At 39.3% G+C, this 14,903-nt stretch overlaps 1 protein-coding gene across 1 annotated transcript; it reads left to right on the top strand.

The window, feature by feature from the left end:
• Positions 1-347: 347 nt before the first annotated feature.
• SLC10A2 (solute carrier family 10 member 2) lies at positions 348-9,553 on the top strand. The gene is made up of 6 exons (XM_009810956.2): positions 348-769; positions 3,934-4,052; positions 5,168-5,256; positions 7,349-7,524; positions 8,132-8,289; positions 9,420-9,553. The coding sequence occupies exons 1-6, from the start codon at positions 348-350 to the stop codon at positions 9,551-9,553; spliced, it is 1,098 nt and encodes a 365-aa protein (XP_009809258.2).
• The last annotated feature ends 5,350 nt before the right edge of the window (positions 9,554-14,903 follow it).

The raw sequence follows: 14,903 nt of genomic DNA, 5'->3' as shown, positions 1-14,903 counted from the left end.
AAGAACGAAGTCTAAACTTTCTCTTCCTCCTGTGATTCTCATTTCATGTGCTCAGCTACACCATAAGCCTCCTTTACACCCTTAAATATTAACACAGCTATTCTCTTGATGTGGGATTCCTCATTATCATATGAATAAATGATTAATTGTCACTGTACCAAGCAAGTGCAACTTTTATAACTATATGAATCAGCACCGTGCCAAACCCTTCAACAATAGTAAGGGTGTTCAAGTAATTATTGCACTTTATTGCTTCCTGGATCATTTAAAAGGAGTCACTGACAACCAACCATTTACGCAGACTTGAAAGTTTGCCTCGGACGTACTGAGTGGTTCTGTATTTCAAAATGCAGACGTACCTTCTTTCCCAGCAATTTAACGCTAGGTCTTTAGCAGAAAACTCCACGGCTTGTCCAGCAAATGCTACTATTTGCAATGGTACCTCTTGTGTGTTACCGGAAGATAATTTTAACAAAATTTTGAGCATAATTTTAAGTACTGTTCTAACACTGTTGCTGGCTTTAGTGATGTTCTCCATGGGTTGCAATGTGGAACTTCAGAAATTCTGGGGCCACATAAAAAGACCCTGGGGTATTTTTGTGGGTTTCCTTTGCCAGTTTGGAATTATGCCTCTCACAGCCTTCTTGCTGTCCCTGGTCTTTAACGTGCTTCCAGTTCAAGCTGTTGTGGTGCTGATCATGGGATGCTGTCCAGGAGGCACAGCGTCCAATATCATGGCCTACTGGGTGGATGGAGACATGGACCTAAGGTAAGAGCAGCCATTCTCTAAGTAGTTCATGTGGCTTTTTACAGTGTAAACTTTATATTGGAAAAGAATGTCTGATTTTTTTCTCACCTTCCTGGCCCATGCACGGTGGAACTTCCTTCTTGTAAAGATGTTTAGTTACTGTAATAGTAGTAAATATAAGCAGAATACCAAATAACCTTGGTTCATTGAGAATTCATGAGGAAGATAGCACAACAGAATTGTGTATGTTAGAAAATGTCTTTATTGTAAGTCTTCAAATGTGCAGAAAATAGCATTGATGAAGACCTCTAAAATACTAAGGATTATGAAATCTTTGTGAAAGTTGAAACTACTTTTGTGGGTTTGTTTCTACCTTGGGCAGTAAAAAAAAAAAGAAAACAAAGGATTTTAGGACCTGAATCCTGTGTACAAAATAGTGGCTATGCAATTGTTCTAGAAGTAATGTTTCTTGAAAAGGCCTCCTGTGGGAAAATATTTTCCCTCTTTTTGTGTTCTATACAATAAATAGACAGGCGTAGATTTTCTCTTTGGGGAACTAATACAAATGAAAATCACTTGCGGTAATTCTATCTGCTCCTGGCACCTTCTCTAGAGTCTTCAAACTGAGGGAAAGTTTTACAGGCTACAAGTCACTGACTAAAGCAGCCCTGCATATTGGGTGCAATGAAAAAACTCCTTTGTGGCTAAGTGTGATGGTCTCAGTGACAGGGTGCTCTGAACTCAGAAACAGATACGCAAGGCACCTGGCATGGTCTAGGATGTCAAACATGCAGAAGTGAACCCTACTCTTGATGAAATTCCAGGGGGGGTTCGTTAACTCTAACAGCCTTTAAAAATGAGCCATCTTTTTATTTTTATATCCTGATTACTTTGCTCTAAAACAAACAGGATCATTTCTCTGTTTCCCACAGAGTAGCATAAATTGGAGCGTTTATCCAATTTATCATACGCCAGTCTGAACTAGAAATAGAAAAAATAATAGAAGTAAGAAAGGTGTGAAGCTAGGGTGAATAGACAAAAAATATTAATATTTGTAGTTTTAATAAGACATTTTTTCCATCCTTTGAAAACAGTGAACTTTTCTGTCACATACAGGTGTTATCGTAATACCTGCTTTCAACTTACATATGAGGTCAGCTCTGCTAATCACCAACTTCCTCACTGTGGAGGAAAGACCTATGATATTAGGAACTGTAAGACACTTAATTTCAATAAATACAGGTCTAAGAAACCACTGATGGAAAGATATCCAACACAAGTCTGAAAGTCTATCCTAATCTTTCCTTGGAAGAATACACTGAGCTAAATTATGCTTTCTCAGCTCCATATGTTCAGAGTCGCACCACTGAACAATGGTAAAATGGTAAAAATCTGAATTGATGACGCTATAAATATGAGTAGGGTTTATATCCCATGATGCTGGCAGAGGGTGAAGTAAATTGAAAACACCTATAAAAAGTTATTCTTCAGGTAAAGACCTTTACCTTAATAAGTCAAAGGTTTTTGGTCAGTACCTTTGTGACAGCAATGCAGGGACCAGAGGATACGGGAGGTACAGCAATGATGGCAATGCAAGCATCTTCAGTTCTTGATAGAAGAATAACAGTATAAGTAGCTTGGTTGGTTTCTGGAGTCAGCACAGTATTACAAAAAGATTGCCCATCATATCAGAAAAGTTTTTAACTGATAACATTTTATGTTTATACATAACAACCCATCACCATTGCCTATAGACCTGCTTCAAAATTTCTCAGTGCAAATAGACCACAAGTTAGAGCAGGAATTAATTTTCTACTGCCCATATAATCACAGGGAGGTGAAGTATGAGGTTCTACACCTTTCTTAGTAACTCAGACCCAGATGATATCCTCTAAAGCTTCCCATAGGGACATCTGGTTTTGACATCTTTTGATATTTCACAAGAACAACTGCTTCTGAAACACCATCTCCTCTCCTCCACAGCTCCCCTGGGAGCTTCTGTGAGCACAGGGACGGGGGTTAGCGAATGTGCAGACTTCGGAGCAGGATTTAGATACAGGGACAGTAAGAAGATGTAGGAAATACGGAGGCAGGAAAAATAAGGTCCTTTATCCATTTGGGGCTTCACCTGACCTTAATAGTAGCCCATGGCTCTTTTTTCTCTGTGTGTAGGAACTGTCTTGCCAGAGGCTCCTACAAAGTTCTATTCAATGACTCTGAAGCAGAGAGTGACAGTAACCAACATTAATGCAGATATTCCTGTGGTTTCTGTATTAATTGTGCTAGATTTCTCTGGATCTGCCCAGTTTGTGGGATGGGGTCAGTAGTCCCTTTTCTAAGGGCAAGCAACACAAAAGACAAATCAGAAGTGAGGCTTATAAGGAAGTTGCCGAAGTCACTTAACTAGAACCCTCTCTCATTATTTTTATGTCAGAGGAGTGTGATTTGTAGGCATAATTTTATCTATTCTACTCAGATTCTTAGAATTTCCTCCTTATTTTAACTGTCTTGCCTTTTCCTCCCTCTTCATTCCTGTAGCAGAATGCATCTTTTAGTACAAGGTGCATCGGGTCTGATGGTTTCAAGACTTTATATTTTAAAACAGAAATGTCTTTGCACAAACCAAGGAAGCAACAATACTCATGCTCAGCTTCACTGAGTAATTCTCAACACCTACTCTTTGGCCTAGAGCAAAACAAGCCAGAAAAGGGAATTTTATTACATCACACATCCTAGGCGATGAAATATTTTTGGTTTACGCTGTTGACTTTGGAGTGATATTTTAACACTTCTGAACTGCTGCTATAATGGAAAGCTCCATTTGATGTCCATCTGACCTTGTCCAGCTTGCCACCCTCTCAGAAGCCAGATAGACAGGCAGCACACAGACAGACTTGCCAACAGACCTTCCTGATGGCCGCCTGTCTGACTGCCTCATTTGCACTGAAAGTTATAAAGTTATTGTTCTGTTGCTGCAGAACACGTTGATATTTCATGTTCCTTTTCTTTTCAGCAGAAGCCATTACTTCCATTTAGCTTTTTTCTAACCTGATATACAGGATAAATTGACTGTAGCCAGCAGCATTTCTTGCCCTACCTTTCATAAGCTGTTAAGTTGTAATAAGAAAATGAGAAAGACTATAGGCTAGCATGAGATGAACTCTCACTAACCGATTTCTTCGCAGCATCAGCATGACAACTTGTTCCACACTGCTTGCAATGGGGATGATGCCACTTTGCCTCTTTGTTTACACAAAGATGTGGACTGATTCTAACGCAATTGTACTCCCCTACGATAGCATTGGTGAGTCCATTGAACCGGCACTTTCCCTTCTGACTCTCCCTCTAATGACAACCGCCTTTATACCATCATCCTGCAGAGTCATGAAGACCCCAGATTTTTAAAAAAATATTCATCCTCCTACTTTCCAATAACTTCCATGGGAATTAGGTACTCAGATCACTTCACATCATCCACAGAGAAAAGACTTGAAGTCATTATAAATATTGTACAGATATTTATCATGAGACTGTGCATGTTTTTCTTTCCAAATGGTTTGGAGACCTGCGTGGTACTGGGATAAGAATATAGAATAATTCGTACAGTAATAGCTGCTTCCCCTGGATGAAAGTGTTTGGAACAGCTTTAAGGCTCAATCCTGCAAAGTGCTAAGTGCTGAGGCCATAATCTGGCAAAGTACTTAAGCACATGTGGATAATTAAGCAAGTGATTAAAACTGCTGAGTCTCTTTGAAAAGCTGCAATCTGCACTGCCAGGAGTGGCTTCATTTGACTTCCTGTCAAAAATCTCATCCAGCTACAAAGAGAAAATAGTCAAAGTATTTAGAAATACATGCTCCAGTGCTTTGCAGAGCTGTGGCCCTAGTGCTTATCAAGTATGGTTCCACGCTGTGCTAATCTTAAAAGCCAACAGAGTCATTTTCATATTCTTCAATTTCATTTCCCATTGTCCTGGGGAAAAAAAATCACATACATTGCTTTTGCTTTCAAAATAAATACTGGAGGGGGGAGGCCAAAACAAAAGAAGTTCTAAAATGGTTGTTGATATGGTACAGCAGTGAAACACCTGCAGACAAAATGAGCATTTAATATAGCTACTCACATCACAGGATAGTGATGATTAGCACACTCAAATTTCTGTCTGCCTTTCTGATGCAGGTGAATGAGCATGTAGCTCAGCAGAATGGCAATTACTTCAACAGGCTGCCAAAGATAACAGACTCTATAGAAAAGCAAATGGGCAGGTGTGGGTAAAGCGTGCATGCGTGCTCTGGGGTGTGCATACCAGAAATATCCTCCAAAGGCTGGCTTCGTACCCCTAGCTGCTCTACATGGTGTCTGTCCTCCTGCCGTGAACTTCTGCTTACATGGGCTTAACTTCTTTCTTCTTTTTTACAGGAATTTCACTGGTAGCTCTTATAATTCCTGTTTCATTTGGAATGTATGTTAACCACAGATGGCCTAGTAAAGCAAAAATCATACTTAAGGTAGGATATACAAGGCTGAAGCATTAGTAATTATGGACAAATTATGGAATCAGAGGCACCACTGAAGCAGTACATTGCTATTCATAGTATTAGTATCTGACTTCATAGGAGCCAGGAAGTTTTCAGCAGAAAACAAATGAGATGCTGCAGAAATGTATTGCTTTCTCCCTGCACAAACATTCATGAGTTGCATACATTATTAGAAACCAACATTATCCAAAGAGCCTACTTTTGTCTTCAGCTACAACTATGTTAGTAATTGAGTTCAGTTTATGATGTAAGCTGAAAGTAGAAGGAAAAATCATTCAGGTCAACTGGAAGCAGTTTTTCTCTGCAAAATAATAAAAAATGAAAACATTCTGGATCAAAAAAACACCTTTCTACTTTTAAAACAGTTTATCAAGGTTTTGGGGCAATTTTGAGTGTGAAGTCAATTTTTACTAAAAAAACTTCTTTGGAAATGTTCCAACTGTTAAAAAAAACCTAACAAAACTATTCACAAAATCCAACTATCTTTGCAAGATAGTTTCAGATGCATCAAAAATACATGGTTTTGGAAAAAAACTGTTCTCACTAAAATAACAACAACAACAGCAACTTAGCTGCATTTAGTGTTAACAGCAGATCATTCTGAACATTAGGTTTAGGTTTAAAGTTGTCAGATGTGCTGAGTACCCTTGGCCTCTGTTAACCACTCTTAGTTAACACATATATTTTCTTAAACAAAACTAATCTGACAACTGGTTACTCTACCGATACTTTGTTATCATTTCTCTGCTCAGGTAGTATAGAACACAAATAAGGTCCTTTTAAGTCCAATTCATTTTCTTGAACTATTAGCTTACTGTGTTGTATTTTTAAATGCATTCACAGCTTACTTTATGAACTTGGATACTGTTGAGTGCTGCTTAATCAGTTAAGGGAAAAGCATGAACCTGAACTCACATGAAGAGATACTCTACTTGGTCTCTCAGCAAAACACCGTTTCATCCTCTTTCTTACCAAGTGGGTGATCAACACAGAGTGGGGTGCATTGACAGTTTGCTTTACGTAGGACAATGAAGCATCAAGTGAAGATTGAGACGTAGCTGTCAGATTAAGGTCCATACAGTGAGAAATGGAGATAAGAGCACAAAGGCAGTGTGCCAGGTGAAATAGAAGAGCTTGTCATGGCCTGACCATGTTTCTTCTTCCTAGGTACATGTGGTTAATAGCTCAGTCAAGAAAAAGCACTTGTTTACTCAGTGCTCTTAAAAAGGCTTCAGCCAAAGACTGATGAAGTCAGTTCAATGGGAATACATGTTTCAGCTGAGAAATGTAAGCTTAGCCACAGAAGTCTGCTGATGAGATCCCTGGCAACATATGCCATAAGGGCAGATATTTCACCTGGATATTGAGAGGGGAGTACGTTATCACTTTCTTTGGCAAGCAGCAGTGAGGATCTCAGTACATTCAGCCATAGGAAATTAGCTCAATTCAGTGACTATGGCTATGTAGAAATACCGTATGAGCTCACAGCCGGTTTTCAAACACAAATTTTCAGCCACATTAAAGATTTACTCCTCCGCTTGGCAAATAATTTCCTATCGCTAACAAACTAGCATGTAGTTAGCATACGCTATACCAAGCTCCAGAGCGTGACTGCTCAAGAAGCAGGGAGGAAAAGTGCATTATACTAGCTATTAAGCTATCAGTTTCCCAACAACTCTGGGAAAATCTTTCTAATGTGTATGCCATTCCTCGCTCACGTCACGCCTGTGAGATTATTTTTAATCTCCAGCTCTAAGTACAAATATAGCCAAGGCTTCAAGAGACTAGTTTTACAGGTATCTACTATAGATACCTATTATAACTGTGCCTTGATCTGTATCTGTAGTCACACATTGAAATACATCTACATCTCCTGTTTGAGAAAAATGGCAGCTATCTAATCTGTCTGCCTGCTGTGAATTACATTGCCGTAAACTTTAGGTTTTATATTTAATAAGATGTTTCAGTGACTCGGAGACACTCATGTTTGACACTATGTTTGATGCCATTAAATTCCGCTGGGGTTTCTTATTCATCCAATTCTTCCTATTTCCCCTCACAGGTTGGTTCCATTGCGGGAGCGATTCTCATCTTGCTCATTGCTGTGGTTGGGGGAATACTCTACAAAGGCTCCTGGATTATCTCACCCAAGTTATGGATCATAGGCACCATATTTCCAGCAGCTGGCTATTCTCTGGGATTCTTTCTGGCCCGCATAGCTGGTCTGTCTTGGCACAGGTATAGATTTCTCTGTGACAAAGCCCTGTAGTCTTATTTCAGCTGTGAAAAAGGCTTTTACTTAATGATTAATCAATGCTGAGAATGCTCCCTAAACATTAGCTATGCTACAGAGTCACTCATTCCCCAACCCTGTTTCTGGGCTACTACTTTTCTTGTGCACATTTTTATTTACAGATTATGACTATATTATTTCCTCCAATCTTTCATACATGTTCCCCTTGTGTGCCCACGTCCTACACTTCAAATGAGTGAAACAGACACTTGTAAGTGGGTTGGGACTGCAGTAAAATTTCTCATGAAGATGCAGCAACCTACAATTTAGAATATCATTGCAAGAGAGGGAGATAGTGAGTGTTACCTAATATAACATGTGTGGCTTGATGGTGGATCACAGTCCTTTACCACTGCTGAACTGCCATGAATTGTGTGTGTTCTGGTGGTAACAGCTATATGACTTGTGGAGTGTTTTGTTGACTATGTGAGCTGAAGGATGCCATTTTCTCAGTTATCTGTTACTGTATGTTTCTTGTGTATCCAGATTCCTAAAAAGCATAAGGACGCACAGGCTGCTATTTCACAATTGTCTTTGTATTATTCCCTTTAGATGTCGTACAGTGTCCCTGGAAACAGGCATGCAAAACACTCAGCTATGTTCAACTATAATACAGCTCTCCTTCACTCCTGAACAACTTGAACTGATGTTTACTTTCCCACTCCTCTACAGCATTTTCCAGCTGTTGTTTGCACTACTAATCTTAGGAGGTAAAGTATAGCTATTTTCTATTATAGCATTATAATTATCAATATTATTACCAGTCTGATTTTTCATGGATATGGAGAAAACAAGAAGGGATAAAAATAATCACATGGAAAATAGTTAAGTAAATAATTACCAAAATGATTACCGAGCATTGCCACTGTGCTATGCCCTGTACATAACTAGGAATATATAAGGCTCAGTTGAAGATTTGGAAGACGCCTTTTCTTTCAGCACAAGGGAGGGAATCTCCACCACCTACAACCACGCACATGAGAATACCTTGAGCACAGGATTGTTATTACCCTTGGCTGAGAAAGGGCAAATGCATCTTCTTTTACCGTCACAGGGTGCCTGGGCATACAGCTGCACAGCAGGGCCATCCCCACAACCATGCACAAACTCCCTCTCCTACCAGTAGTTAAGAGAACAGGCATTAGCTTCACGGCTAATGGGAGCAAATATCTTCCATTAGAGGTAAAGGTCCTTTTTTCCTCTCACATACACCTCTCGTGAGTTGCACTGCTGCTACTACAACCAACCTATTGAGGGTCAGACCTTGTCCCTGTTGCTCACCCCTAAAACCAGCTGTGACTATTGAGCTCCCACTCCCAAACCAGCCGTGATTATTGAGCTCCCACTTGCAAACCAGCTGTCATACCCGATACCCAAAGCACTGCCCCAGGGACACAGTCTGCTATGTCCCAACTCCGACCTCTCTGGCAGGCAATGGTGTGGGGACAGATGAATCACTTTGTCCCAGCTCCAGCCAAATAGGACTCACGTAGAAGTAAGGGTCAGTCCCACAGACCCAGCCAAGAGCCCAAAGGCTTTCCAAGGGAGACAGGCAATACTTTTAAAAGTCACTGCATACAACAAGGAACACAAAGCAGTCAAACACTAAATGCAGAATTTAAAATATTTTCCTTGTTATTTTCTAAGCGTACTTTTTCAGTGATGAGTGCTGTTGACATAAAATAATTAAATACAGCTTTAAAGAAACTGTCTGGAGGTGTTGGAATATTTTAGCAATATAAGGAAGGAAAATGTTGCAGGGCTACATGTTACTACAGTGTTTTTTTCAGGCAATTGTTACAATTTCTTTATTTAATACTAAATATATACCAATTCCCAGGTTACCGTGTTTACAGAAGACACCGGGTCAAAACAAAGACAGATGTCGAAAAAACAGAGGAAAAAGAGGATTCAAAATCAATGTCATCGCATGCTAAAATAAATGGAGGATTTGTATCAAATGAGACCAAATAGACAATTACCTCTGTTCCCACCAGCTGAAAAGATATAAGATATACGGTTTACTTAAAACTTTTTTTTCACATGCTGTTGCTTTATGGAAACAAAAGGAGAAGTGATGCTGATATTGTACAGTAAGACTTTAAAATGATTAACTTACGAAAAATTTCTGCTTTAATTTTGAACACAGTTTCTGCCACAACTGTAGAATCTGGTTTTGAAGCTAATTCCCTGAAAATATTTAATGTTTTATTATGGCTTATTTAAAGAAAGGCAGAATAAAGGTGGGCTATTGTTAAAAAACCAAGGAGATATTTGCCTTACCAACTCCAGTCCATGATCTGCAAATCCATCCGCTAGTCTCAGCCCCCACACCAAACGAAGAGAGATCTTGTAAGGTGCCTGAGCAACAAAAGGAGTTGATGCCAAAGATCTGATAAGACTGGAGGACTTTCACTGAACAGGAATCAACCATAAAATTGGAACAAGCTAATAGTAAAATAAAGTTTCATTTAGGTCAGTCTGGGCAGACTAAAGTCATTGCACTGCAGTAATTGCTCGAAGCATTAATTTATTCTAAAGCTATAATTTTAATAAGTGCAAGGTACCTTATGACTCTATTTGTTTGCCCAAAGTAATAGAAAGTAACAGCTTTACATCTTCAGTCTGGGTCTTTTAGGTGCTGGAAACAAGAACAGAGAGACAAAGCCGGAGGCGTAAGCCTGGAGCAATTTTAGTGTGACAGCTGAAAACAAAGGAGCAGGCAGAGATTTTGGAAGTGTAAGAAATTATCAACTTCTGCACTGAAAGGGAGAAGAACTGAAAGGGAGTGGAACAAAATTGTTGCTGATTCATCCAGGACTACTTTCACCACTGTTACCATGAGACAATAGTGTTTGTAGAGAGTTATATATTTTCATTATTTTATGAAATCAATAAATTTGAACTTATCAGGTGTCTGTGACATGTAGACACTGATGTAGTTGATAACTTTAAGATTTTAATTATATGAAACACAGACCGAAATAATTGTATGTAAACGTACGTTATTCGTCTCTGAAAATTCAAGAGTACATTTGGAAAGCTGTCCTAAGTGTGTGGAGAAAATTAGTATAATTCTAAGAGAAACAGTGCAGTAAATTTTTGCAGCTGTAATTTTTTGTGGATACATTCAGTTACATTAGTCCTGTAGCTCTTTTATGTAAACATCCAGAGAACTTCAGATGAAATGAGTGAGAGGTTGGATGACCAAAAAATTCAAGAATAAGCCAACTATCAACACATGGAAACTATGCACCTCTTTTTCATATTTAAGTGGACCTTCTGAGGTGTTGTGAGTTAATGTGGCAGGTTTTTTACAAACACAAGTGAAACTGTGGAATTTAAGCTCCCAACGTGTAGCTTTCCAATGCTGCAGAAATGTGCCCAGTATTAAACAAAGAATAAATTATTTCTGTCTACCATATGTGGAGGAAAGGGTCTCAAAATGTTCCTGTGTTCTGGGAGGCTTGAAGCTGCTTCGTGTTTGGGGGGAGTTCAGAGTGGTCGTAAGCTCCAAGGAGGAGTTTAACACTTAGCAGGAGTTAGCACATAACAAGGCATGATACTTTTTATAGAACGAAGACTAAACAGAAAAATGTAGTGAAGTCTGTTATGGAGGAATCATAAATGTGAAACAGCACATTCATTGAGAAAAGATAAGCTTCTATTTGTAACATCTGTAGTAAAAAGGCTATTGTTGTTATCCTGTGTCCATCAAAAAATGGGCAGCAGAAATTAGGTGGGATCATGTCTTTCTTACACACCAAGCTTCTGCTCTTTCCCCATGCCAAACATCATGCTTCCGTGCATATTTTAAGCAGAATTTGAAAATGTATTGAAGAATAATAGTTTGTCTTGCTTATAATATGTGTGTGTGTGTATTTAAAGCAACTGTATAAACACTGACCTGAATAAAGTCAGAAACTATTTATAATTTTGCCCACTGGAGTAATTTAAGGTGGAAAGAATTGAAATTGAAACCTAACATGCAGACAAAGTTTATGGCTTTGAGATGTAACAAAAACACCTCAGATTATGTGTAAAATGAGTATGTTTGATAATGATGAAGATTAAATGAACATGGGATGTCTGATGCCATATTTGATAGACATTTTTTAATGTACATGTGCACTTAGGGCCCCAGATGAAGGCTGGAGGCTGCAGTTTCTGCAGCCATTACAATTACATCTAGCAAGGGTCACATGTCCCAAGCTTTATGTGAAGAAAAGCCAGCTCAAAGGTCTTGACCAACGTATGCCTCTAGAGCACATCAAACCTAAAACAAAACCCCAGAGCTTGTCAATGTTGCTGGTAGCAGGGTTGTGTTGCATTGTTGTGACAGCTGCTAAATCTCCAGCTGTAGGAGTCTGGGCAGCGTCGATGTTAGTCCACCACTGGTGAAGCTGGGCTGGGCTATCTCACGGCAGCATAAGGGACTTTCAGGGGAGCTGTGTCCTCTCCCCAAAGGTCTCCAGAAAGATGTTATGGGTCTTTGGCTGTCAGCCATATAAATGCTGAGATCTGGGCTTCTCAGTTGAAGGAGGCTGGTGGCCTCCAGCTTTGCAGTTGCAGTTGTCTTCGTATTGACAAATTAAAATCCCTGCTTGCAGACATCAGCTTGTTTAACCTGCTCTACATCATTTCCTCTCATGTTCTCCAGCATTAAGATACTTTCAAAGAAAGGCAGTATCACTTAGGCAGCACTGCTTTTTAAGCAGTCTTCTATTCATCGAAATAACCTGTGGATGGGATATTGCAGGATGTGCAATTTAGAAGCATCATGCAGTGACGTTCAGGCTAAAAGATACTCAATCTAACTAACTCTTACACATACTGGTAATCATGGATTTACCAATTCAGGCTAAGAAGTCATACAGATGCCTTAGCATGTTCTAGGTTAACACAGCTAGTCTACTTTTAGGTAGTCATTCATGTCCAGAGAGACTGGGTAGTCCCTGGGTCTTAACTCTGCTGCACTGCTGGTTCTCAAACTGTTGCAGGCAAAATGAGCTGAAGTATGTCTAAGGCTAGACATATCCTAAAAGTTAAAATGACAGCTGAATTAATGCCTAGCTCATCCCAAGGTCTGTAGTATAAGGGCTGCAAGGATGCGACAATCACACTTGCCAAACCAAAGTCTGTAGCCATAAATCTGGATATAAAGACATATTCCCTAGTCAGCGAAGAGAGAGAAGCACCACCACAGAGTTAATCACGCCCTCTGGCTCAGTCTCCTGTTATAGGATGAGTTGTCCATGGGAACTGTCTGTCTATATAAAGTACATCTAGATGGCCTGACTTAGACCAAATATCTAACTTTTTTACTCTCAGACAGAAAAAAAGGTAGTTGAAATTAAATACTTCTTTTTGTCTTCATTTTTTTTCTGCATAAAGTATCTGAGCACCCAGTGTATTTCCTTTAACCATGAAGATAGGTCTTTATAATTGATAAAAAAGAAAACTGGGCACAAAAATGTCTGTATAATGATTTTAATCTCCTATGAACATATAACTAATTTTTCAGCTGACCAAAAGACAGGTAGAAGAACTGGTTCTGTCATATAGTGTGCTGTGTTAGTCAGAAGAGAGTGCAATTTGAATAGAATTAACAAGCAAATTGATTTGCAGTTTATGTTAAATGAGTTTCTTGTTTCAGACTAATGAGGTTATGATGTTCAAAAACCACTATTATAATCTCTGCCAATCAGTATTATTTTTGTCAGTCTCAGAAAGGAGCAATGAACTTATTTTTTGTGGTCCAACCAATTAACATACTGTACACTTGATGCAAATCTAAAACAATAATCAGTATTCCCTTTCTCCCGAGGCACAGGCCTTCACTGCTCGGTATTTGACAAGAACGCTCCTGCTCTCCCCAGATTAACTGTATCCCTTGCTCACATCCAGGATTAACGTAAATATAGTGTAATAGTACCACAACCAAATGGCAACCAAGCAAGCCTTACTGGATTTTCCAAGCCAGAACCGAAAAGCAGTAGAACTAAATCTCTGCTTCTGTTTGCTAAGGAATATACATTCTGCTCCAGATGCACTAACATCTCAGTTAAGCTGAGCACTATATTAACTTAAAATATCAAATGTAAAAATAACTGTTACTTGCTAGGGTATTTGCCAATCTTCGAACCGGAACTGCAGAAGGTGGATAACTGAAAGCCCTGAAGGAGTCCCAATATGTTTTCATGAATAGACATGAGCTGTGGAATGATATTACTAATTCCATTTAATTTTGATTAAATTTAACCATCTACAAGTAAGTTTCCGGCATCGACCTTCATCCTGCCCTGAAAACAGACAGTCAGTACTGTCAGTAGGAAAAGATAGATATCTCTGGAGAGCAAGCCATTACACCCCTCAGACACCTGGTTTAGGATAGGAGAAATTGTGGAAGGAGACAAAGAGATTATGCAGAATCGGTTGTGAAATTCGATTGCCTGAACATAGGCACCTAGAGTGATGTGAGATGCCCTAGGGTGTCCTGCCTGGCTTTCCACTGCCAGCCAGAAAGTCACAGGTCTGTAGTTCCTGTGTCCTGCCTGCATCCACCATGGCCCTACAGCGTCTAAAAGGGCACCAGACACCTGTTAGGGAGCTGAACCCATGTGATTTCTGTGCAAGGTTTGCAAGGCTTCCCCTGATCTATACGAACCCCTCCAGAGTCAGATGAAGGGTCAGAACTTTGCATGAGATAATTGCAAGCCCACAAGAAGACCCTTGCAATTTTCTTCCCATGAGGCACCTCTCACAAAACAAGGAAGTTCATTTAATTGCTAACCCAAATATTTCAGAATTTAGAAAAACAAACAAAAAAAGTGTTACTTCCAGCTGGAACTAACAAAAGGCATGCCTCCTTAATGAATTTCTCCCAGCCCTGCCTCTTTCCACAGGATTACATGAGACTTTGAAAGGGCTAGCAATAAAATTCGGTGAGGACATTCCAAACTATGTCTATGTAAACAAAGAGTTTATAAAAATGTATTAGTGATATCTCTACTCGCTCATAATAGACTTAATGTAAAAGGAATCAATACAAAACTGTGTTGCCAGTAACACTTCAAAGATCATAAATCAGCCTACTCCCTCAGATAAAGTTTAATATAAGAAAACATGAGACTTCAGAAATAATAAGTCGAAATAAAGATCTTCATCTTTTGGACCTCAATTACTTGGGGATTCAGCCACCAGGATTGGACTTTTGCCTTTCTAATAACCAATCAGTCTTGAAATCTTTTGCAATCACAGCAAATACTTTAAAACTCCAAAGAAAGAGAAAAGAAATCTCAACACTGAAGAAAACTCTTATTGA

Source organism: Gavia stellata, chromosome 1, assembly GCF_030936135.1.
Source record: "Gavia stellata isolate bGavSte3 chromosome 1, bGavSte3.hap2, whole genome shotgun sequence".
In the NCBI taxonomy this organism is placed as follows: domain Eukaryota; kingdom Metazoa; phylum Chordata; class Aves; order Gaviiformes; family Gaviidae; genus Gavia; species Gavia stellata.
The sequence above is the reverse complement of the archived record's forward strand: the minus strand, read 5'-3'. Positions and strand labels throughout refer to the sequence as shown.